The sequence below is a fragment of the Nicotiana sylvestris genome, chromosome 4 (genome assembly GCF_000393655.2).
Source record: "Nicotiana sylvestris chromosome 4, ASM39365v2, whole genome shotgun sequence".
Classification (NCBI taxonomy): Eukaryota; Viridiplantae; Streptophyta; class Magnoliopsida; order Solanales; family Solanaceae; genus Nicotiana; species Nicotiana sylvestris.
In genome coordinates this window covers 72,744,883-72,769,638 of record NC_091060.1, presented here as the reverse complement: position 1 = coordinate 72,769,638, position 24,756 = coordinate 72,744,883, and the positions used below count along the sequence as shown (strand labels likewise).

Below are 24,756 nucleotides of genomic sequence, written 5' to 3'. Positions count from 1 at the left end.
TTGGACAAAGTGCATTGGTACTCTTATGCCTTGGTTAGCTTCAAACTCTTCACCTTTCTCAATATATCTTGCTTTATGTGGTTGAATTAGTGGATATCGAAGTGGTAGACGCAGTAGGTGTAGACGTTGTGGCGGATTTGGTAGTTGATTTTGAAGCACCAAACCTTCAACCAAGTCAGAGGGTGTTTGGATTGGCTTATAAAAAGTAGCTTTTATGCTAAAAGCCATAAGTTGGTAATACCCAACTTTTGGCTTTTGGCTTATTTTTGTACTTTTCATGCCTAAAAGTAAGTGCTTTTAAGCACTTTTTATCATTGCCAAACACCACACAAACTAAAAAAGTGTTTAAAAGACAATAAGCACTTAAAATAAGCCAATCGAAACACCATCTCAGTGAGATACTTCATTGATTCCGTCAAGCTATTTAACTGCACTTTAATTTCTTCATTGTCTCGTTCAAGGACTGTAGTTCTTAATTACTTATGTGAGAAAGCACGGGAAAAAATATTATTGATATTATTCTCATATGTTAAACATGATACAATAAGCCCTATATATATACATAACATGTCCTACTCCTAATACATATGGGATTAGGGTTATTTACTATTCCCTCTGTTCCAGTTTATGTGAACCTATTTCCTTTTTGGTCCGTTCCAAAAAGAATGAACCCTTTCTAAATTTGGTAACAATTTAGCTTAAAGTTATAATTCTACCCTTAATGAGAAGCTTTTATAACCACACAAATACTCTGGGCCCCATTTGGACTTGTTTAGGACCACAAATTCCAAAAGCCTTCATTTTGTTTCTTAAATTTCGTGCCCAGTCAAACAAGTTCACATAAATTGGAACGGAGGGAGCACTATTTTGTATTTACATAAATATTCTAACACTCCCCCTCAAGCTGGTGCATATAAATCATATGTACAGAGCTTGGTACAATATGTAGTTAATACGAGGGCCAGTGAGGGACTTGGTGAAAATATCTATCGACTTCACAAACTTTATAGCAATATCTCTCGAGAGTATCTTTTTTCTGACAAAGTGACAGTCAATCTCAATGTGTTTGGTTCTCTTATGGAACACTGGATTTGACGCAATATGAAGAGCAGCTTGATTATCACACACAAGTCCCATCTGACTAATCTCACCAAATTTCAACTCCTTGAGCAACTGTTTGATCCAAATTAGCTCACATGTCGCTATAGCCATTGCTCGATATTCTGCTTCTGCACTAGACAGAGCAACCACATTCTGTTTCTTGCTCTTCCAAGATACCAAATTTCCTCCTACTAAGATACAATATCCAGAAGTAGAACGTCTATTAGAAGGTGATCCTACCCAATCAGCATCTGAGTATCCAACGATCTGCTCATGGCCTTAATCCTCAAACAATAAACCTTTGCCTGGAGCTGATTTTATATACCGAAGAATGCGAACAACTACATCCCAACGACTATCACACGGAGAATCCATAAATTGACTCGCAACACTCACAGGAAAGGAAATGTCAGGTCTTGTCACTGTAAGGTAATTTAATTTACCAACCAACCACCTATATCTTGTAGGATCGCTAAGAGGCTCCCCCTATCCTGGCAGAAGTTTAGAATTCGGATCCATCGGAGTGTCAACAGGTCTACAACCTGTCATTCCTGTCTCCTCAAGAATATCTAAGGCATACTTCCGTTGTGAGATCACAATACCTGAGCTAGACTGAGCGACCTCAATACCCAGAAAATACTTTAGTTTGCCCAGATCCTTAGTCTGAAAGTGTTGAAAGAGATGTTGGTTCAATTTAGTAATACCATCCTGGTTATTGCCGGTAATAACAATGTCGTCAACATAGACCACCAGATAAATACAGAGACTCGAAGCAGAATGCCGATAGAATACAGAGTGATCAGCTTCACTCCGAGTCATGCCAAATTCCTGGATAACTGTGTTGAACTTACCAAACCAAGCTCGAGGAGACTATTTTAGACCATAAAGTGACCGGCGCAAGCGACATACAAGGCCACGAGACTCCCCCTGAGCAACAAACCCAAGTGGTTGCTCCATATAAACTTCATCCTCAAGGTCACCGTATAAAAAAGCATTCTTAATGTCCAGCTGATAGAGGGGCCAATGGCGAACAGCAACCATGGGTAGAAAAAGGCGGACTGATGCTATCTTAGCCACGGGAGAGAAGGTATCACTGTAATCAAGCCCAAATATCTGAGTATATCCCTTGGCAACAAGACGAGCCTTAAGACGATCAACCTTATTATCCGGACCAACCTTGACTGCATACACCTAACGACAACCAACAGTAGATTTACCTGAAGGAACAGGGACGAGCTCCCAAGTACCACTCGTATGTAAAGCAAACATCTCGTCAATCATAGCTTGTCGCCATCCTGGATGAGACAATGCTTCACCTGTAGACTTAGGGATGGAAACAGAGGACAAAGAAGATAGAAAAGCATAATAGGGTGATGGCAAACGGTGATAACTTAAACCAACATAATGGGGATTAGGATTAAGGGTGGTCTGTATACCTTTCCGAAGTGCAATCGGTGTACTAGGAAGAGACAAGTTCGCAGTTGGAGCAGGGTCAGTGCAGGACGTGAATCAGCTAGGCCTGATGCTGGGTGCGGACGACGATAATATGTCAAGAGTGGTGTTCATGTGACGGGGAGTCTAAGAGGAGCCATACTAGACTCTCCAACGGTAGGAATGGGTAAGACTTCTGTGGCGGAAGGTGAAGGAGGAGCTATAGTAGACTCCTTAAATGTCGGTATAGGTAAGACCTCAAATATATCAAGGTGGTCAGAATGGTCAGAAGAGGTAAAGAAGGTTTAGGCTCAAAAAATGTGACATCAAAGGACATAAAGTACCTACGAAGATCAGGTGAGTAACAACGATATCCCTTCTGAACACGAGAATAACCAAGGAAGACACACTTGAGAGCACGAGGAGCTAACTTATCTTTCTCAGGGGCTAAATTATGAACGAAACAAGTGTTTCCAAAAACACGAGGGGGAACAAAGTATAAGGGTGACTGGGGAAACAATACTGCATACGAAATCTGATTCTAGATGGGAGATGAAGGCATCCGATTAACCAAATAACAAGCTATGAGAACTACATCGCCCCAAAAACGCAACGGAACATGAGATTCAATGAGAAGTGTGCCAGCAGTCTCAATAATGTGCCTATTCTTTCTCTCTGCAACCCCATCTTGCTGAGGGGTATAAGGACAAGAGGTCTGATGAATAATTCCTTGAGAAGTCATAAACTGCTGAAATTGAGAGGATAAATATTCTAAGGCATCTCACTGCGAAAAGTGCGAATAGAAACACCAAATTGATTTTTAATTTCAGCACAAATATTCTGGAATATAGAAAACAACTCAGAACGATCTTTCATTAAGAAAATCCAAGTATATCTTGAATGATCATCAATGAAACTAACAAAATAACGAAATCCCAAGGTTGAACTGACTCTACTAGGACCCCATATATCAGAATGAACTAAAGAAAAAACAGACTCTGCATGACTCCCAATACTACGAGGAAAGGAGGCTGGGGTATGTTTCCCAAGCTGACATGACTCACACTCTAATGTAGATAAACTAGACAAACTAGGCACCATCTTCTGAAGCTTGGATAAGCTTGGATGTCCTAAACATCTGTGGATTAGGTCTGGAGGATCTATAACTAGACATGCCTTGGAGGAAGTGAGTGAGTTAAGGTAGTAAAGGCCTTTTGATTCAAGTCTTGTTCCAATCGTCTGTCCCGTACTGCGGTCCTGCATAATAAAAGAATCATCAATAAAATATATACCACAATGGAGGGCACGAGTCAAACGACTATCATATGCAAGATTAAAAGGACAGCCAGGGACATAAAGAACGGAATCTAGAGTGACAGATGGTAGGGGATTCGCTTGTCCAACTTCTTTTAATTTAGTTTGAAACCCATTGGCTAAAGTAACAGTGGGAAGAGACTGTGAATACGCAATATTTGACAAAAGTGATTTATTACCAGAGATATGATCAGAAGCGGCTGAGTTCACAACCCATTGTCCAAGAGCACTAGACTGGGAAACACAAGCAAAAGAATTACCAGCAGCTGAAGTATCAGTCTGAGCAACATAGGCTACTTGTGGAGATGTCTGCTTACTTGCTCAATATTGAAGGAACTCATTATACTCCCCTTCAGATAAAGAAAATCCCTGATTACCTGTAGTCTCGGTCTGAGCAACATAAGCATTTTTGGGTGGGCAACCATGTAAAGAATAGCACACGTCACGAATATGTCCAAGTTTATGACAATAAGAGCAGTTGGGTTTAGATCTTCCAAAACGACCTCCTCCTCGTCTATTCTCCATAGTATGAGATGCCCGATTGTCCACTGTCTGGGATGCGAGAATGGATGAATCAAGTGTCTGTGATGAGATCACTGGGTGACTTGGTGCTGCAGCAAGATGAAGTAATTGAGAGAATAATTCATTAACTGTGGGGACAGTCGGACTAGCCAAAATCTGATCGCGTACTGAGCCAAGATCATTAGGAAGCCCAGCAAGAGTAAGAACTAGAAACATCTTTTGTCGTTGCTCTTGCTGCTTTGCAACACTAGCAGAAACTGGCATCAACTTCTCAAATTCCTCCATGACTGCCTGTACTTGTCCCAAGTAAGTAGACATATCTAATTCATGTTTCTTTAATTTGTCATCTGCGATATCACATCATAGACACGAGATATGTCATTAGTGTATAAAGTGCGAGCCTTTTCCCAAACCAAATAACATGTCTGGAATGGACGAAACAAGGGCATCAACTTAGAATCAATAGATCGTCACAGAATATTGCATAATTGAGCATCGATCTTCTCCCAAAGTACTTTGGCCTTTTCATCTCCTTCACTAGACTTCGTGATTAGATGATCTTGAACACCTTGACCTTTACACCACAACTCAACAGACGAAGCCCAAGCTAAGTAGTTTGAACTTCCCATTAAAGGTTCTGAGGTAATCATAACATCGGAATTGCCAGAACCCGGGTTTTTCGACCTGAAGGCATCGACTCCCAAAGACATCATTGGATTATCACCAAATAACATAAAGAGTCAACTGAAAACTCGCTGAAACAGATGAAGGAAACATTGTTTTTGCCAGAAAATTACTGTAGCTGCGGGAAAAAATCAGTGTAGTCGCCAGAAAAACTCAAAGTGGTCGGAATCAAATGAAAACAATATGGGTGGGGTCGGAATTGGTACACGACCCAACTGTTCTGAAGAAATTTTTTCAAAAAATGGCTGAAGGGTGCTGCATGCGTCGGCGCGTGAGCTTCTGGTGGCGCGTGGGGGCGCGTGGGGCTGCTGTTGCAGGAGATTTTTCTGGGGTTTGGTCGCCGGACAGTGGCGACTCTTGTAGTAGTGTTGGATTTTGCACAACACTGACAGAGACAACGCAGACGCAAACAGCCTTGAAAAAGTCACCAAAAAAAGGCTTCCGGTTACTGAATTCTCTTCCCGGAATCGCTGGAATTTATGCACAGCAATAAATCTCTCACAATTGCTCTGATACCATGTGAGAAAGCACGGGAGAAAATATTATTGATATTATTCTCATATGTTAAACATGATACAATGAGCCCTATATATATACATAACATGTCCTACTTCTAATACATATGGGATTAGGGTTATTTACTACTATTTTGTATTTACATAAATATTCTAACAATTTAATTTTTAATTTAAGATCCATTGATGAGGATCACGAATTTGCTATTTTTCTTGTTTGGTGACACGATGAATAAGATAGCAAGTCAAGAATTCGAATCTAGAACCTGTACTCTGATACCAAATTGATGTACTTTCAAGGTTTTGCACCTATCAAGTACAAAGAAGAGAGAAAAACAAAAGCACTCCGCTAAAGTTTTTCACAAAACTATAGAAAGCATTCTTCAAACTCACATTAGAAGAATGTAAGATGAAAAGAAACCTCACCCACACGTTCTTCAATCCCGCAAGACTGCAAGAAGCATTGAATAAAGGAAGAACAATGAAATAAAAAGTAGATCACGTTTTATTTCAAAGTAGATCAGGCAAATGTCGTCAACTACAAGTTCATTATGTGTTGTGTACACACACGTCATCTGTCAATTCAAATATTCAATTATCTTATCCGACATTATACAGCATTAGGAAAGAGATCGCCAACAAATTTAAATCCTACACAGAACATAGCATGCATTGAAAATCTCATTTTCAAGAGCACAACTAAAGTTACTGGCGCCAGCATAATGCAGCAAGCAATAAGACCAGCATTTTGAATACCAGATTAACCCTTCTGATAAAAGAGACAATGTAACAATATGTCAAAGCTTTTAAGCACACCTGTTGCCAGTAGAAACTCATGGGGATGAAAGTCTATGCACTGAATCTGCCCTTCGTGACATTTGAAATCGTGTAAAAGCTTTCCTGCAGTCAAATCCCAAAGCTGCCACAAAATTCAATTATTATCAAAATATTAGAATAATGAAAAAGGTGATTAAATGATCATACATCTACCTGATATAATGTCCACCATTGTTATCATAGAAGAAGATGAGTGCACATGAGATGAAGGGAACTACTCAAAATATGAGATGGCTATTACCGCCACAGACATGGCTATTGGCTTTTCTTTTTTTCCTTGACATGGAAATGGATAAAATAGAAAGATTAACAGAAGTTTATGTTGTCATCATCCATTCAACATGTTAAGCTAGCAATAGACTTATCTAACGCAAAATAGTTTCAGTAGTATGCAGCAAGTTTGAAGTCACAAACATAAAGTGAATGTTTATTAAGTTATAGTATATTGGTTTTGGTCAGCGGGTTATTTTGAACTCTGTGGTCCAGGCATACTCCATAAATTTCTCGCATGGATTATTTCATCAAGCTCTTTATAATCAAATAATTATGGAATAATTGGAATATAAAAGTGAGGGATCGGACCTTGACAGTATTGTCTTCCCCACCAGATACAACCCATCGGCCATCTGGAGTGAACCTGATGGCATTGACACCTCTACTGTGACCTTTGTATGTGTGGATACATCCTTTGCGTCTGATATCCCATATCTTTAGGTTTGTATCTAGAGACCCAGATGCAAAGAACTCACCAAAGGGATGGAAGTCCAATGATATGCAGTTGGATCGGTGTCCAGTGAGCGTACGAACAACTGACAGAGAGAGAGCGAGAGAGAGATTAATATATTTCTTAAACAACAGAAAATGATTTTTATTCCCAATGAAAAGTATTATAACAAGCATACTCTTGGCCTCCTCTAAATCCCAAAGCTTGATAGTACCACTTGCTGCTCCTGCAGCTACCAACACCTCTGAAGAATCAAAGCTAACTGAATCAATTCCGCTTGAATGACCTGACAAACTCTACACAAATACACAAAGAAGACCATGCGTAAATACATAGCCACCACATTTAATCTTCGTCAATGAAAAAAGAAACCAAAAAAAAATAATATAGCACCCAACTAAAGGCCTCGATCAGGGAATATGCATTATGCCCATCCAGAAAAGGAAAATACTGAACAACTAAAAAACAGCAAATTCGGCTGCACATTCTTAAGTTTCAATCCATTTTAATCGAAAAGCTTATCTTTCAATGCAGATAGACAAACCTGAAATGAAATAACAGCAAAAGGAGATGATAAGTGAGAAACTGACCAAGATGGCATTGGGCTTGCCAATGGCCCAAAGGTTAACCTTGTGATCTTCTCCTCCGGTTACAAGAACCCTGGATGACTTGCGTCCAATCTTCAAGCAGTTCACGCTTAAAGAATGAGCTACGAATTCCTCTATAACAAAGTATTATCAAGGTTTTCCAAAATATGGCTCGACTTCTTTACCTTTTTACCCAAAGAAACTAACTCAAAAATTAAGAACCTAATCAAAGCTTTTCAACTAATCAACAAGAGATCTATGGAGAAGGATGATGCTATTTTTATTCTCCATCCACTAGATCCAAGCAAACTCAAGGGTATGTCTCCACATTTTCCAGCATAGTAAACAAGAGATTGAGAAAATATCAATCTCTCGCTAGGATCAAAACCACATTTTCCAGAAAAAGCAAAAAATAAATAAAACAAATGAAAAGGATACGTAGCTTATAAGCACGCTTAGTAGTAGTCATGGAGAAAAGTCAAAATCGGGCTCGAGAATGGAAATGGAAACGGCTGAAAAACCTAGCAACGGCAGCGTAGAAGGCGAGAAATGCCAGTACGGCTCTCGTCATATTACTGAATCTGCTGAGAGCGAGACACGCTCAGGATCTCCATGAACCTCCTGCACATTTTCGCTCTCTCTTCAGCAACAACCACCCAACCACCGCCAACTACTAGTAGTACTGCAGGAAAAGGGCTTCTCTTTCAAAATGCTCCCTACAGAACCACTTCTCCAATTCGTAGCGTGCGACCCTGACAGTTCTGCCCTTTTGTTATTTCGTCCTTAGGTCTGGACTGAGAGTTGCAACAATGGCAGAGGACGGAATGGGTTTAGCAACAACGGCGCGTCCTTGCTCTACTCAATTGTAGCTCCAACAGCTTCTGATGGCTTCCTCTGAAGAACGATGGCGAAATATACAAGGAAGGAAAGAGGGGGAAGAGAAGAAATGGCGTTTTCTAGATCCCCTTTCACCATCTTAGGTAGACAAACAACAATAGTAGTAATGTTTAATCTTAGGAGTAATTTTTTTTAAAATGATACTCCCTCTTAATCTTGCCGAGTTTTTCAAAATAAAATATAAAAAAATAATATAAATCACAATAATTAAGATTCAAAATACTTATATTAAAAAATCATATTTGACTCTCGAAGTAGGACATATAGAATAATATTTTTAGATTTTAAAAAAAAGCAGAATTAATAATTCTAGTATTTCTTAAAATTAGAAAACCTTAGTAGCTCTGTCTTCAATTAGTACTTTAAAGGGCAAAGGTGTAGGGCGAGACATTTACCTAGTATAAAGTGAAGGTAAGCCTCAAGACATAGAGCGCAAAGGGATCTCAACTTATAAATTATTAAATTGCATAACAGCGTTGTAAAAATATGAAAAAGTAGATTTAAATTTCGTATAATAGTAATAGATTTTTAAAGAAGTGTGAGTTATATCAATACAAATTAAAATTAGAGACGTTAATATTTATTTTTACTCTGATTACTTAGTTAATTTTTTGCGAAATTATTTAAAATATTAATGATTTTTCATGTATAATAAGCACATATAATTTTTAATTAAGTAAAAAATTATTGTAAGTTAATAGTCGAATTCATGTTGCATATTTCTTCGTTTATTCGTGGAATGAAGTCAACATTTTTTGTTGAGTGATTTAGTTTTGTTTGAGGAAGTGAAGCAAATATAAAATATAAAATAACTGTAATGTAATTGTTTGTTATCATATTAAACTTTTGAAACTAAATTATTTTTATTTGCATTTTGATACTTAAAATGTACTTCTAAAGGTACTAATGGGTTATTTTAGGTCCTCCATCATTTTGCCATGAAAGTACTCATATCGACACATAAAATGGAGTTGCAGAGATAATTAACACAATCGTTATCCTCGTTCCCTTTCCTTGTTGTATACTCACACTCTTCGATATCACAATATTGAATTGTTCATGTCTCCTCGTTACATTTGTTATTCATATTATGAACAATTTTTGCTTCTATATATGGCTCCATACGGCCTATAAACACTTCGTTTGTAAAAGAATAATTACTATTGTTTTTTATTTTCTATCTTGTTTGTGGTCTTCCTCTAATCAATACCACAATATTAAACTCTTATCGTTTCCTCCTCACTATTTGATGGCCGCACAACATATGAACATCACTCACTTTTGCCTCTCTACGACCTATGAACACTCTTATTAATAATAAGTGGTTCTATCCTTGTTGCATACTCACACTCGTCAATACCAAAGTATTAAACTATTCATATCTCCTCTTCATCTTCTTTGGCTGCATTATGAATACCGCTAGCTTCTACCTCTCTACGGCCTATAAATACCTTCATTAATAATCGGCAATGACCATCGTCTTTTATTTTTCTATCCTTGTTGCAAGGTCACTCTTATAGATACCATAAATATTCTGTCATTTCTTAAATGGCAATTTATGTACCATACTTGTCTAGAGTAATATTATCGATTTACCTTTATTAGAGTTGCCTTGTTTTGCAAAATGTTAATTCGGGGCAAAAATAGGTATATTGTAGATCACATGTGATGATTTAAAGAAATGTTAGTGCTTAAACATATTGTGCATAGTTCATGAAACTTGCTTTTCAATAGTCTAATGTTACTCTTAGCCGACTTATGCAAGTATATTTTATGTTTTACCAACAAAACTCTTATGTAGCCTATTTTATTTATGATATGGAGGGGCACATATTTGATTCACTTGGAGCCTAATATGGCAGAGCTTATCCGAGCTACGTTCATCTGCCAACGTTGTTGCCTAGGTCTTTTTCTAAGTTATATCAGAGGTTTTGTTAGTCGACCAGTTCAGTCTGAACTTCAAGTTTCATGCAGTGCTCCAGGTAGCCATGGATTTCAGAAAACTCGTACCAGATAGTCATATTTCACTGCACCTCCTTCACGGGGTTCTTACAACGGTTATGCAAGTTGTCCGGGGCAGACTCAGTTCCAGCAGCCACACACTCAAAGAGCTTGTTATGAGTATGGTGATGTGGAGCACATGTGGAGAGATCATCCCAAGCTTCAGATGAGTTCACCTCAATAGGGTACCCAGGCTATGATTCCAGCTCCAAATGCTACAACACTTGCACAGCCAACTAGAGGTGGGGGATATGTGGGTAGAGATCGTCGTAGAAGGGGAGGCCAGACATGTTGTTATGCTTTCCCTAGTAGGACTGAGGCAATCACATCAGATGCAGTCATTACATGTATTATTTTGGTTTATTATAAAGATGCTTTAGTGTTATTCGATCCAGTTCTACTTATTCATATGTGTCATCCTACTTTGCGTTCATATTTCTATATGTCTCGTGATTCTTTGGATACTCTTATTTATGTTTCTACACATATTGCAGATTATATTGTGGTAGATCGGGTTTACCGTTTTTGTGTGGTTACTAATAGGACTAGGATACTAGGGTTGATCTTTTGTTTCTTAATATAGTGGACTCTGATTTGATTTTTGGTATGGATTGGATATTTTCGTACCATGCTATTCTTAATTGTCATGCTAAGACCGTTACATTGTCTATGCCAAGATCGCCTGGACTAGAATGGAGGGGTTCGCTTGGTCAGTTCCTAGTAGGGCGGTTTTCTTTCAGTAGGCTCAACGAGTGGTTGAGAAGGGATGTTTGGCATACTTAGACTTTGTTAGAGATATCAATGTTGATACTCCTACGGTTGATTCAGTCCCCGTGGTGAGAGATCCAGATGTATTTTTAGCAAACATACTGAGCATGTCACTCGATAGGGATATTGATTTTAGTATTAATTTGGCACCGGACCGTCACCCCACACTGGTTCCATTTTATCGCATGGCTTCAGCCGAGTTGAAAGAATAGTTGCAGGAATTGTTGGATAAAGGTTTCATCAGGCTAAGGGTTTCACCTTGGGGTACGTTGGTATTATTTGTCAAGAAAAAAGACGGTTCCATGGATGTGCATTGACTACATGAAATTGAACAACGTTACCATCAAGAATAAGTATCTATCGTCGCATATTGATGACTTGTTTGATCAACTTTAGGGTGCTAGGGTGTTCTCAAAAATTGACATGATATCAGGGTACCATCAATTGAAGATCAAGGCTTTAGACATTTCTAAGGCAGCTTTCAGGATCCGATATGGGCATTATGAGTTCTAGGTGATGTCTTTTGGTTTGACTAATGCCCCAACATCATTCATGCATTTGATAAACATCGTATTCTAGACTTATTTGGATTACATTGTCATTGTGTTCATTGATGATATCTTGGTATATTCCCATAGTAGAGAGGAGCACGAGCATCCTTTGAGGACGGTGCATCAGATTTTAAGGGGGAAGAAGTTATATGCTAAGTTCTCCAGGTGTGAGTTCTACTTGGATTCCGTGTTATTCTTCAGCTACGTGGCGTCTAGTGACGCGATCAATGTGGATCTAAATTGTATATGTTTAGAGTTTGCCCAGACATTATAAGACCATAGAGATTAGGAGTTTTCTAGGTTTGGCTAGTTATTACTGTCATTTTGTGGAGGGTTTCTCGATTATTGCAGCTTTATTGACTAAGTAGACTCTGAAGGCGCTTTATTCAGATGGTCTGATGAGTGTGAAGAGAGCTTTTAGAAGCTTAAGACTGCTTTGACTACAGCTCTTGTTATGGTATTGCCTTTAGGATCGGGGTTGTATACTATCATTGCGATGCTTCGTATGTTGGTCTTAGGTGTGTGTTGATGTAGGACAGTAGGGTGATTGCCTAAGCATCATGCCAATTGAAGCCCCGTGAGAAGAATTATCTAGTTCATGATTTGGAGTTAGCAACTATTGTACCCACATTTAAGATTTGGATTCATTACTTATATAGCATGGCTTGTGAGGTCTACGCTGATCATTAAAGTCTCATCATTTGTTTAAACAGAACTATCAGAATTTGAGGCAGCGGAGATGGTTGGAGTTGTTGAAGGATTATGATATCACTATTCTGTATCATCCACAGAAGGGTGATGTAGTAGTTGATGCCTTGAGTAGAAAGGCAGAGAGAATGGGGAGTTTTCCATTGATTCCAACTAGGGAGAGGCCTTTAGCTATGGATGTTCAGGTGTTGACCAATAGATTGGTGAGACTGGATATTTCTAAGCCGAGCAAGAGTCTTTACTTGTGTTGTTTCACAATTGTCCTTATTCGAGTGCATTAAGGCTTGCCAGTATGATGATCCCCATTTACATGTCCTTAAGCACACAGTGCAGCGAGGTGGTGTTATAGAGGTCACTATTGGTGATGATGGTGTATTGCGACTTCAGGGCCGAGTTTATGTTCCTAATGTCGATAGCTATAGAGAGTTGATTCTTGAAGTGGCTCATAATTCATGGTATTCTATTCATCTAGGTGCTACAAAGATGTATCGTGATTTGAAATAACATTATTGGTGGAAAAGGATGAAAAAAGATATTATTGGGCATGTTTCACGGTGTTTGAACTATCAACATGCCAAGTATGAGCATCAAAAGTAGAGTATTTTATTTCAGAGGATTGAGATACCAGAATGGAAGTGGGAGCATATTACTATGGACTATATGGTTGGATTGCCACGAATCTTAAGGAAGTTTGATGCCATTTGGGTCATTGTGGATTGGTTGACCAAATTGGCGTATTTCATTCTGGTTATGACTTCCTACTATGGAAAGGTTGGCTCATATCTACATCAGAGAGATTGTTCCCTTGCATAGTATACCTATTTCTATCATCACGGGTCGCGACACTTAGTTCAGGTAGCACTAGAGAGCGGTTCAGCATAAGTTGGGCACATAGGTGGAGTTGAGTACTATATTTTACCCTCAGATGGACGGACAGTCCATGCAAACCATTTAGATCTTGAAGATATATTGAGGGACTGCATCATTGATTTCAGAGGCTAGTGTGATCGGTTCTTACCTTTAACGGAGTTCGCATGTAGCAACTACTACTAGTTTAGTATCCAGATGGCTCCATATAAGGCCTTACCTGATAGGCGATGTTCTTGTCCAATTGGTTTGCTCGAGCCCAACCAGTCTAGGTTATTAGGAGCAAACTTGGTCCGTGATGCTTTGGAGAAGGTGAGTTGATTGAGGAGAGGCTTCGCACAGCTAAGTCCAAGCAGAAGAGTTATGCTTATCGAAAAGTTCGTGATACGACATTCATGAAGAGTGAGAAGGTTCTTCTTAGAGTTTTGCTTGTGAAGGACGTGATAAGGTTTGGAAAGAAGGGCAAGTTGAGCCCGAAGGTTATTGGTCCTTTTGAGGTGTTGTGAGAGTTGGCGAGATTGCTTAGAGACTTGCTTTGCCTCTTGGTCTTTCAGAAGTTCATTCGGTGTTCCATGTCTCTATGCTTCGGAAGTACCATGAAGATAAGTCACATGTTTTAGACTTCAGCACAATGTAGTTAGATGAGAATTTGGCTTATGTAGAAGAGCTGGTGACCATTTTGTATAGGCAGATTCTGAAGCTCAGGTCTAAGAAGATCGCGCCAGTGAAGGTCAAGTGGACAGGCCAACCGGTTAATGAGGCAATTTGGGAGACGCAACATGATATGCGGAGCAGATACCCTTACTTTTGGCATTTTAGGTATGATTCTAAACTCATTTGAGGACTAAAGACTGTTCAAAAGGGAGAGAGTATAATGACATCGTTAGTCGTTTTGTGTGTTTGAGCCATGTCTCCCTTTTTTATGCTTAGCATATGCTTTATTGTTGTTTTGTGACTTGCAAGGATTGTTGGTTTGATTCCGGGGAAGTTTTGGAGTGAATCGGAACACTTCATTCCATTATTTAAGGCTTAAGTTGTAAGACTTGACCAAGGTTTAATTTTTTTAATAAATGACCTCAGATTGGTAATTTGATAGTTCCAATAGGTTTGTATGGTGTGAGCAGCTTATTTTTGACCATGTTTGAATTTATTCCTACTTTCTCTACTCACTACCCACTTTCCCCACTTTCTCCACTCACTACCCACTTTCCCCATTTTCCCCACTCATGTTTCCCACTCTCCCCACTTTCCCCACTCATGTTCCCCACTCTCCCCAAAATATTTCCTCCACTCACACCATTCACAACCTTAAGACACCCATCAGCTCTCTCTCCTTGAAGAAGAAGCAGAAACACCAGCTCCATTCTCTCCATTAAAAACACAGCTGAAAGCAGCCCCAACGGACCCCTATTTTGCACCAAAAACGAGCTCGAATCCACCCTAGAAATGACCTCAAAACAGCTCCAAAAACGAGTTGAAAAACTGTCAAAAAACCAGCATTAAACTACAACCAAATCAGCCCCAAAATCCAGCTCCAAACTGACCCAAAATAGCCACTAAATCTGCTCAAAATAACTTCAAAACGAGCTAAAAATACTCCTCAAAATAGTTTCAAAAACAACCTGAAAAACCGGCCCAAACCCAGCTGAAATTCTGCCACCAAACAACCATGAAATGAGCTGGAGTTCACACCAAAATCTAGCTCTAAAACTTTAGCACAACAGCTTCGAAAACCAGTCCAAAAATCCATAAAAACCAGCAAATCGTCCTCACAATGTTCGTGCCATGGGTCCGTGAAAGGGTCGAGTCCGTCGAGGTCGGCGTGGAAGTTCTCTGGTCGATGGTTCCTGTTGTTTGAGTTCATTTACTGCTCATTTTTTGTCGTTGTCTTTGTTCTGCTGAGTTACAAACTCTCAACCTCAAATTCATTAATAAAGGTCCATTTTTATTCTTACTCTAGTTTCAAATCCTGCTTTGTTTGTTTTCTAAGATGATTAATTTTGCTTTGGTATATTTAATTTTTAGAGATAAATTCATGTAGTATTTCTTCCACTCTTTAGTATGTTGATTCTTTGAGTTTAATTCCCAACATGTGTTTCACTTCGCGTTAGTTATTGAATGTTCTTTCCATTGTGATTGATCAAAGAAGATTGTGTTAGCTTTTTTTTTTAATTTCTCTGTCATTTCCAAGTTATATGCATTTGAAGGACTATTTTTCAGTTGAATTCTAGCAGAAACATGTGTTCTTTTAGAATGAATGAGCTAACATAATATTCATGAGAATAGGGAATAAGAAGCGTTGTATTCTGCCACTGAAAGAACCTAGCTTTATTTACCCATTATGTCTTGAATTTGGTAGTAATTCATAAGTTTTATGTTAGAATTGTTTAGCTAAAATATTTCTTGAATTCTACATCAATTCCATTTCCATAATTATGCTTCACAAATAATCTCAAAGTTAGCCTAGAATATTAATTTATAAATACATCATAACTTGCTTTAGGCACGATTAATTAACTATCGTGACTATGGGTACGGTTCCCGTAGCATAGTCATGATACCTAATTCCCAAATTTGGGGGTGCATTTCATGTAACCCGATCATAACAACTTCGAATATTAAATAAAATAAAAAATATTGCGAATCGCGAGTGCATTTCATGTAGCGTGGTTTTCGATGTGTTCCAAAATGGCAAGTGTACGACAATCGTAACTTGTTCAAGAAATAATTCCATAAAACCTAAAAGGGGTTAAAAAAATTAAAAGCAGTTATAAGGGAAAAATGCACAATAGGTTTAACACATGTAATAAATCAGATAATAGGCCAATTATAATATGTTTAAGCAACCGTGCTATAACCACGGAACCCGGGAATGCCTAACACCTTCTTCCGGGTTAACAGAGTTCCTTATTCAGAATTTCTGGTTTGCTGACTTCAAAAAGGAAAGTCGAAATTTTCCTCGATTTGAGATTTAAAATAAATCGGTGACTTGGGACACCAAATAAACTATCCCAAGTGGCGACTCTGAACAAAATTGAATAAATTAATCCCATTTCGAATAATGTCACTTTAATTGGAAAAACTCCCTTGTACTACCTTCGGGTGTATAAAAAAGAGGTGTGACAGCTCTGGCGACTCTGTTGGGGAACGAGCCCAGAATCTCTGGTTCAGGGTTCAAGAATTCGAGCTTAGAATAACTGTTATAGTTGGCTTGTTTTATTTGATTTTTACATGTTGAGCCTAATGTGCTAAATGCCGCTTTTACCGCTTTGATATTGTTTGGACTGTATATAAATTGCTACGAAACCCTCCTCTCTCTGAGTCTTCTAAATCATCTGGGAAGTGTGCATTTCGTGTGACTTTTTTTTCTGTTAGAGTCTTATCCCAATTTTAGAACGAGGTTCGGACAAGTTGCAAAGTCGGTGAAGCTTCTGTATTCCTGGTACGTTGCCCCCCCTCGGCTCGAGCTGTCCGCTTGGGTAAGCCAGGTCTAGAACAATAAACCCAGGTTTTTAAACCTATTATAACAAGCCTCATGCCGGATCCCAAGTAGGAACGTTTGTTTGCATCACGTGCATTTGACCTTGGAGACTCAACACAGGGGTTGAGTCTGTCTAGGACAGGTGTACCCAAATGAAAAAGACCATCCTGATACATCTTACGTGCTACTTGCGCGCCTGTTTGTTTCGACTTGCATGCTGACCAGCTTCTAGAACAGAGGAAGAAAATCAAAAAAAAAAATCGAAAAAAAATCAAAAATAAATAAATAATAATAATAATAATAATAATAATAATAATATAGGAGTTAGAGGTAGGTATTTAGAAAATTCTGAAACTCTGCCGAAATTCCGAAAAAAAGAAGTCATCTCCAAATGAGCCAAAGTTTTCAACTGCCATGTTTCCCCTGTTCTGTCAAAACTGGCGAACTACGCGGGTCTGATTCTCACCGGATGTGAGATGCGTAGGCAAACCTCATCGGTTCCGGCCCATAATTTTCAAAAAAAAAATCAAAAATATTTTCCTTTACTTCCTCTCTAGAAAAGTCTTTTTTTAGACTCCAATTTTCAAAAAATCAAAAAACAAATATTTTCCATTACTTGCTTCTTTAGAAACTAATTGTTTATTTAAAAACAATATATACAAAAATATTTTCTTTTACTGCTTCTTTAGACCCTAATTGTTTTAAATATATATATATATATATATATATATATATATATATACAAAAATATTTTCTTTTAATTTCTTCCAAAAATCCAAAAATATTTTCATTCTTCTTTCAAAATTGAAAAGAAAATTCAAAATTCAAAAATATTTCATTTTTGTTAGAAGCATTTCTTTCATAAATTCAAAATAAAATTCCAAAAATATTTTCTTTCTTCTTTATAAGTCTTTCTTGCGGAAATTAAAATATTCCAAAAAAAAGAGTTAGTTTATTTACTTTATTTCTGGTCTTCCCGAACTACGCCAGTTTGATTCTCACCGGATGTGGGATACGTAGGCAACCCCATCGGGTCCAACTTCATTTTTGTAAAAATATCCCAAAAAGAACAAAAAGATTTTGTTTTGATTGTAAATAAGTAAGGTGATGTCATTCTTGTCTAAAATAGTTGAATGTCCCCAAAAGGGCGTCGGAAGGTCGTTTTTGCAAGAATATCCACCTTTAGTAGTTTTTTTAAGGTTTTGGCCGTTTAGCAAACATAACGTTAAAATCTTCTTCCCCGGAGTACTGAAAGGCCGTATTTGCAGAGCCGAATTTTTTATGATTTTAAAAAAAAAATAGTGATAACCTTTTCTTGAGTCAAAATGAGTCATAACCTTTTAAATTAAATCACCCTAATAAATGTGCAGGATGAGCACAGATGGAAACGAACCCTTCGCAGCTCTTGAAGAGATTCCCTTACAGCTCCACATGTGGTGGAATGACCTAGAAAAAGGTAGCCGAGGAACTGTGATAAAAGTTTTGGGTGGTCTTGTCGGACTTTTGAACATCAAGTCAAGATTGGACGTGATTGAAGCCTTGATACCTTTTTGGGATCCGACTCGCAATGTGTTTCGCTTTTCTGATTTTGAGCTCACACCCACGCTAGAGGAAATTGCGGGTTATGCCGGCTTTAGCAGAAACTTTAGAAGTCGGTACCCGGTGTCACCGAGACCAGTATCTCCTCACAAGTTTCTGGATATGTTGAGTATTAGCCGGAATATTCAGGATGAGAATTTATCTGAAGGGTTTTGCACTTTCTAGTTCTTGTACCAACGCTATGGCAATCCCCAAGGTTTCTAAGCACCGAATACTGGTCTGACCGATGTCGGAAATAAAGATAAATTGGAGGTAAGGCGGGGTTTGGTTTTTATAGTAGCATTCTTGGGTGTTATAATATGTTCGCGAAAAGACGGCAACATAGAATTGGGCCTCGTGGGAATGGTTGATGTCGCAATCAAGAAAGCTAATGGCACTTTGGTTCCCCTGATCTTATCTGAGATTTACCGAGCTTTGACCATTTGTCGAGAAGGGGGAAAATTCTTCCAAGGCTGCAACTTACTACTAAAATTGTGGATACTGGAACATCTCTGCCACCGTGTCGGGTATATGAACTACGGCATGACCGGTTTGGATTGCATCGAAGAATTTGAAAGCCGAGTGGTGGGGGTTGAATATCCAGAGGGTACCGAAGCTTGGTTTGCACACTTGAGTTCTTTAACTTCGGATAAAATTGAGTGGACGTTCGGATGGCTCCCTGCCACCGAAGTCGTATACATGTCAGCTAAAGTGTGCTACTTTCTCCTAATGGGCATCCGGAGCATCCAGCCATATACTCCTCATAGGGTTTTGCGCCAACTGGGAAGATTTCAAACCGTCCCCCATGACGAAGATTTGAGTGTACATGTCGTCGAATTGGGCCCAAAGGCTGTATTTCCAGAAGGAAGAGTTCGCCAAGTTTAGAATGAGTGCAGATTTCTCGAACCCAAGACTATGGTGCTGGATCTAGCTAGAGGTGAGGTGGACCCCAATTATATGGTTTGGTTTGGCAAAAGGTTTCAAATTCCTCGAGAGCCGGAGAGACCTGCTAAGAGACCCCATGTCCAACAATTCATTAACGACTTGCAGGAACAGTGGGGCTGGTTGGCAAAAGAAGAAAGCTATAGGGCCAAGATAAGTAAATTAGAGGGACAAATCAGGGACCTCAAATTTGGCCACAGTATCCAAGCTGCCGCAGATGAAGGGGAAAAGAAAAAGCTAACTCAGGAAAACGAAGCTCTCAAAGCTCAAATCCATAAAATGAGAATAGTTCCTAGAAACCTGGAAAGAAGCCGGACAGATGAAATGCTTATAAGCGGTATGAGAAAGAAAGTACTTGAGTGTCAAGATGACCTAGAAAAATTTGAGGCTAGTCTAGCAAAAGTCCGAGCACAATTGGCAGAGAATGCAGAAGGGCAGGCAGAGTTTGTGCGACAAATGAAAAGAAAATATGAGGGGACAATCACCAATTTAAAGAGAAAGCTAACCACCCTTGAAAATGAGGCGGACAAACAGGCCAGGAATTTTAAAGCCGATAGGGAACATTGTTATGCTCTGATAGCCCAAATGGATGAAGATATGCAACATTTGCAGAATCAAAATCATCATGACACTCAAGTGTTGGAAGCTCGGAATCAGCAAATCGGGCGTTTACTTTAGGAAAAGGGTATTGTCCGAGAGAGGGTTAGAGCCATTTCCTACTATATTGTCATGAAATGCCATGCATGTGAGGATATGACTCAGACCACTTTCTTCGCTGTTGTAATGACATTTGTCCGCCAGATAATGAGTAATTTGGAGCGGCTTCAAGGGTATCTCACACGTAGGCCCGTGAGACCGGATGATGTCCCACGGGCCCCAGGAGTTGAAGCATTGATGTATTCATGATATTTCATTTATTGAGTCTCTATTTTGGAAATTATTTTTGAGTCTGTTGGTAGTTTTTAAAATTCCAAGAAAATGAGTAGTTGGAAGTCTTTTGTAATAGAAAGTTTAGGAGTTTGATTAATGAAAATTTGAAAATTCCCAAAAATTGTTTCTTTATTTTTCGCATTTGTTTTTCTTGAACTAAGTAATGATCTGATTCACGCGGCATCGTGATACGTAGGCAAGCCTCATCGGATCTGGTCATATTTTTGTAAATAACTCAAATAAGAGAGGGATGTGAAAAAGAGAGCCAAAGAAAAACCAAAAGAAAAATGAAAAAAAAAGCAAGGAAAGAGAGGAAAGAAAAGAGTGGAAAATAGGAATAAGAGGAGAAGTACAAAAGCCAAAAGTGGAAAGAAAAAGAAAATTGGGGAAAATAAGCAGAGCCGGGATGAAACATGCAACCATTACGAAACATGTAAAAACACATTTAATTGTATAGGTGCATCACACCCCAACGTGCGATTACCTATGTGTTAATTGCTTCAAACTGATCGGTTTGTTTTTTACTGTTAAGTTAAGGTTCTATAGTAAGGTGGTTGGTTTTGTGGTAGTCTGGCTTCACATTCATACTTCACAAGGTCAAAAGGAAGCATTAAAATGTCTTCAGAAATTCCTCTGACAACAGTTCCTATTCCAGAGGATAGTCCGATCTCGACCATCCCAACTTCTAAGTCAGCAACTGCTGAGGAAAATAGAATTCTGCGTCTCCGCATGATGGAAATATGGGACGCCTGGGCCAATGGAAAAGAACTACCAGGTGCGATCCCTAGATTCCCTGAGCTTTTTCCCAGGACAAGTGGGACCTCCAACATCCCCATGAGTTATCCAAATACCCCACTGGGATATCCTACCATTTCAGCCCACTTTGCTGGAACACCTTCTGAGTCTCACCCCCAGGTGTTAGCTTCAGGTGCAGCTTCAAACATATTTACCGCTCCAGCTTGTTCAGCTATGGCACAACCTGCTTTACCCAGGCCTAACTTCGATTCATCTTCCTTCACATTTCAAGCACCATCTTTCCCACTGGAACCTACCCAGTTTACTACCAATGCTTACCCTCATCCGCCCCGGTACGAGTTTACCGCAGGGAAGGAAAAAGCCGAAAAAACACCTGAACAAGAGGAAATTACCAGAAAGATGAGAAGCATGGAGCAAAGTCTAAAAAATATACAGGGTCTGAGTGGGCAAAAGAGCGTATCTTACGCTGACCTGTGCATGTTCCCGCACGTACATCTACCCTTGGGTTTCAAAACCCCTAAGTTTGAAAAATATGACGGGCATGGGGATCCCATTGCCCACCTCAAAAGGTACTGCAACCAGTTGCGGGGAGTGGGCGGAAAAGAAGAGCTTCTTATGGCCTACTTTGGAGAGACTTTGGTCGGCATTGCTTCTGAATGGTATATGGATCAGGATATATCTCGTTGGCATATCTAGGATGACTTGGCTCGGGATTTTTTCAGGCAGTTTCAATATAACATCGACATTGCCCCTGATAGGAATTCATTATCAAATCTAAAGAAGAAGTTCTCGGAGAGCTTTCGAGAGTATGTTGTCAAATGGCGCGAACAAGCGGCCAGAGTCAAGCCTCCAATGGACAAAACAGAAATGGTCAGTGTCTTCCTTCAAGCCCAAGAGGCTGATTATTATCAAAACATGATGTCTGCAATGGGAAAGCCGTTTGTCGAAGCCATCAAAATCGGTGAAATGGTTGAGAATGGGTTGAAAACAGGGCGAATCTTGAGTCAGTCTGTTATAAGGGCTACCTCCCAAGCAATCCAAGGCGGGTCTGGAGGAGTAGCAAACCGAAAGAAGAAGGAAGAAGTAGCAATGGCAACTTCGAGTGTAAGAAAACCCCATTCGGCCAGATTTCATTTCTCTGAAAGAACCCCACAACACTACTACCCCCATCAAGATGCGACCTATGTTATGGATCTTCAGCTATATGCAGTGATGAATGCACAACCATACGCTAGGCCACAACAACAATTTCACCAAAACCGAGCTCAATTTCCCAGAAATTAACTTCCTCACCAAGCTCAGTATAATCCCCGACCTCCACAAAATAATTTCCCCTACAATGCCCGTGCTCGGGAGCCGCCCAAGAAGACGAACTTCACACCTATTAGTGAGTCATATTCTAGCCTTTTCCCTAAATTGGTCCAAATGGGTTTGTTACAACCCGTACCCCCAAATAGGCAAAACCCAGAGTCACCCTCTTACCAACCTGGCGCCCGATGTGCCTATCATTCTGGGGTGGAAGGGCATGACACTAAGAGCTGTTGGACTTTGAAAAGGGTCGTTGAAAATCTCATAGAACAAAAGCGGATAGTGTTAAAGGATGAAGACATTCCTAATGTGACCAACAACCCGTTACCGGCTCACAACAATGGACCAGTTATTGGAATGATCTGCGAAGATAAAGAGTTTGATCCTGCCTTGAAAGCCATCATTGTAATCGCTGTCGTCGAGAAAAAGCCAAAGGCTGATGCAAAGCAAGAAAAAGGGGAGAAGAAGAGTAAACTCACCCCTCAAAACATAGAAAAAACAGTGGAAACCAAAACTGAGGTAGTACCCTCGAAAGATGCCATCCTTTATGTGCCCCGGGGTCTTAGGAAAGGACAAGTTACATTGAGCCCTCCAAGAAGGTTTGAGCTGAACAAAGGATCTAAAATGTATATGCCAAAAGGGACCTATGTGGTACGGGGGCCAATAATTTCACCAAGGCTGAATGAGCCCGTGGTTATTGACCGCGCACCGCAGAGGCCCATGACAGATCCTACTGCCATCCCATGGAATTATAACGAGGCGGTAGTAACCTACAAAGGAAAAGAAGTCCTGGGAAAAGTAAATGAAACTAACCCGACTGAGAAATACCTTAATCTAGAGGAAGTGAATAATGCCACGAAGAAGCATTTCCCACTCAAGAAGTCAGTTAGTGCCGAAGAAGCAGAAGAGTTCTTCAGGAAAATGAAAACTGCGGACTACGAGATAATTGACCAACTCCGAAAGTCTCCTGCTCAGGTCTCTTTGTTGTCTCTATTAATGAATTCAACTGAACATCAGAAAGTGTTGATCAAAACCCTCAATGAAGCTTACGTTCCGATTGAAACTACTGTGGAACAATTGGAGAGGATGGCAGAAAGATTCTTCACAATCAATCAAATCTCCTTTAGCAAGAATGACCTGCCCCCGGAGGGGGCCACCCACAACAAAGCCCTCCACCTAACAGTTAAATGTGAGGGGTACTATGTGAAGAGATTCATGCTGGATGGCGGTTCCGGAGTAGATATCTACCCTTTCTCAACTCTGCAAAGAATGGAGATTGAGAGAATCAGGCCCAACAACGTCTGTGTTCGTGCCTTTGATGGCATCAAAAGAGACACCATAGGCGAGATCGATTTGATTTTGACTATTGGACCTGTGGATTTTGAGGTGACCTTTCAAGTCCTAGACATGGATACTTCTTATAATTTCCTCTTGGGAAGGCCTTGGATTCACGCGGCAGGAGCCGCACCTTCCACTCTCCACCAGATGGTGAAATTGGAATATGAAGATCAGGAGATCATAGTCCACGGAGAGGATGAGCAATCGATCTATCGGGACCCGTCGGTCCCATGCCTCAAAGCTAGGGAAGGTAGTGAACATATAGTCTATCAAGTTTTCGAGGTTGTGGTCGTAGACTAATATGAAGAAGGAAGCCCTTGCCCTCAACCTTTTCTCTCAAAAGCGTCGGTTATGGTTGACAAGGAAATGATCAGGCATGGTTATAAACCCGGGAAGGGGCTCGGGGCATCATTGCAAGGTATCACCGAACCTATCACCTTACTTTCCACCAAGAAGTTCTTCGGTGTGGGTTTTCACGCCATAGAAGCTGATGTGACATGGGCAAATCAACGAAAGAGCAATGGTTGGGTTTTATCTCAGCCAATTCCACATCTCTATAGAACATTTGTCAGGCCCAAGTACAATGAAGAAGAAGAAGATGAGGCCTTCACGGCCGAGGAAATTGAAGAAATTTGTGGGGCTATAAGGCAAATGCTGTATGAAACCCACATGGTCCAGCCGGGAGAAGGCTCGAGCACCGCTGAGGTGCTGTATATGGGGCCCAATGCCAAGCTGCAAAATTGGAAGGCTACTCCGTTCCTAATCAGGCGGGAATCCCGGTAGTCCAGTCCTGCCACCTTTTCTACATCACGAGTTATTTTAGGGTGTAACTCGGATGTTTTTCTTTTAGTTTCCTGTCTTTAAATGCTAATGTAAACCCTGTTATCTTCAAAATTCAATGAAATGAAATTAATAT

At 39.8% G+C, this 24,756-nt stretch overlaps 1 protein-coding gene across 3 annotated transcripts in view; it reads right to left on the bottom strand.

The window, feature by feature from the left end:
• Window positions 1-8,717, bottom strand: part of LOC104237875 (katanin p80 WD40 repeat-containing subunit B1 homolog KTN80.4) — a 29,771-nt gene extending 21,054 nt beyond the window's left edge. For all 3 annotated transcript variants that reach the window (XR_713749.2, XM_009792102.2, XM_070172015.1), the window contains exons 1-5: window positions 8,154-8,717; window positions 7,719-7,849; window positions 7,307-7,424; window positions 6,987-7,213; window positions 6,384-6,486 (exon numbers count right to left, since the gene is read on the bottom strand). Coding sequence is in view for 2 of the 3 variants with exons in the window: in XM_009792102.2 (XP_009790404.1) it covers window positions 6,384-6,486; window positions 6,987-7,213; window positions 7,307-7,424; window positions 7,719-7,849; window positions 8,154-8,184 (610 nt within the window). In the remaining variant the exon portion in view is untranslated. The remainder of the gene's footprint in view (window positions 1-6,383; window positions 6,487-6,986; window positions 7,214-7,306; window positions 7,425-7,718; window positions 7,850-8,153) is intronic.
• Window positions 8,718-24,756: the final 16,039 nt, after the last annotated feature.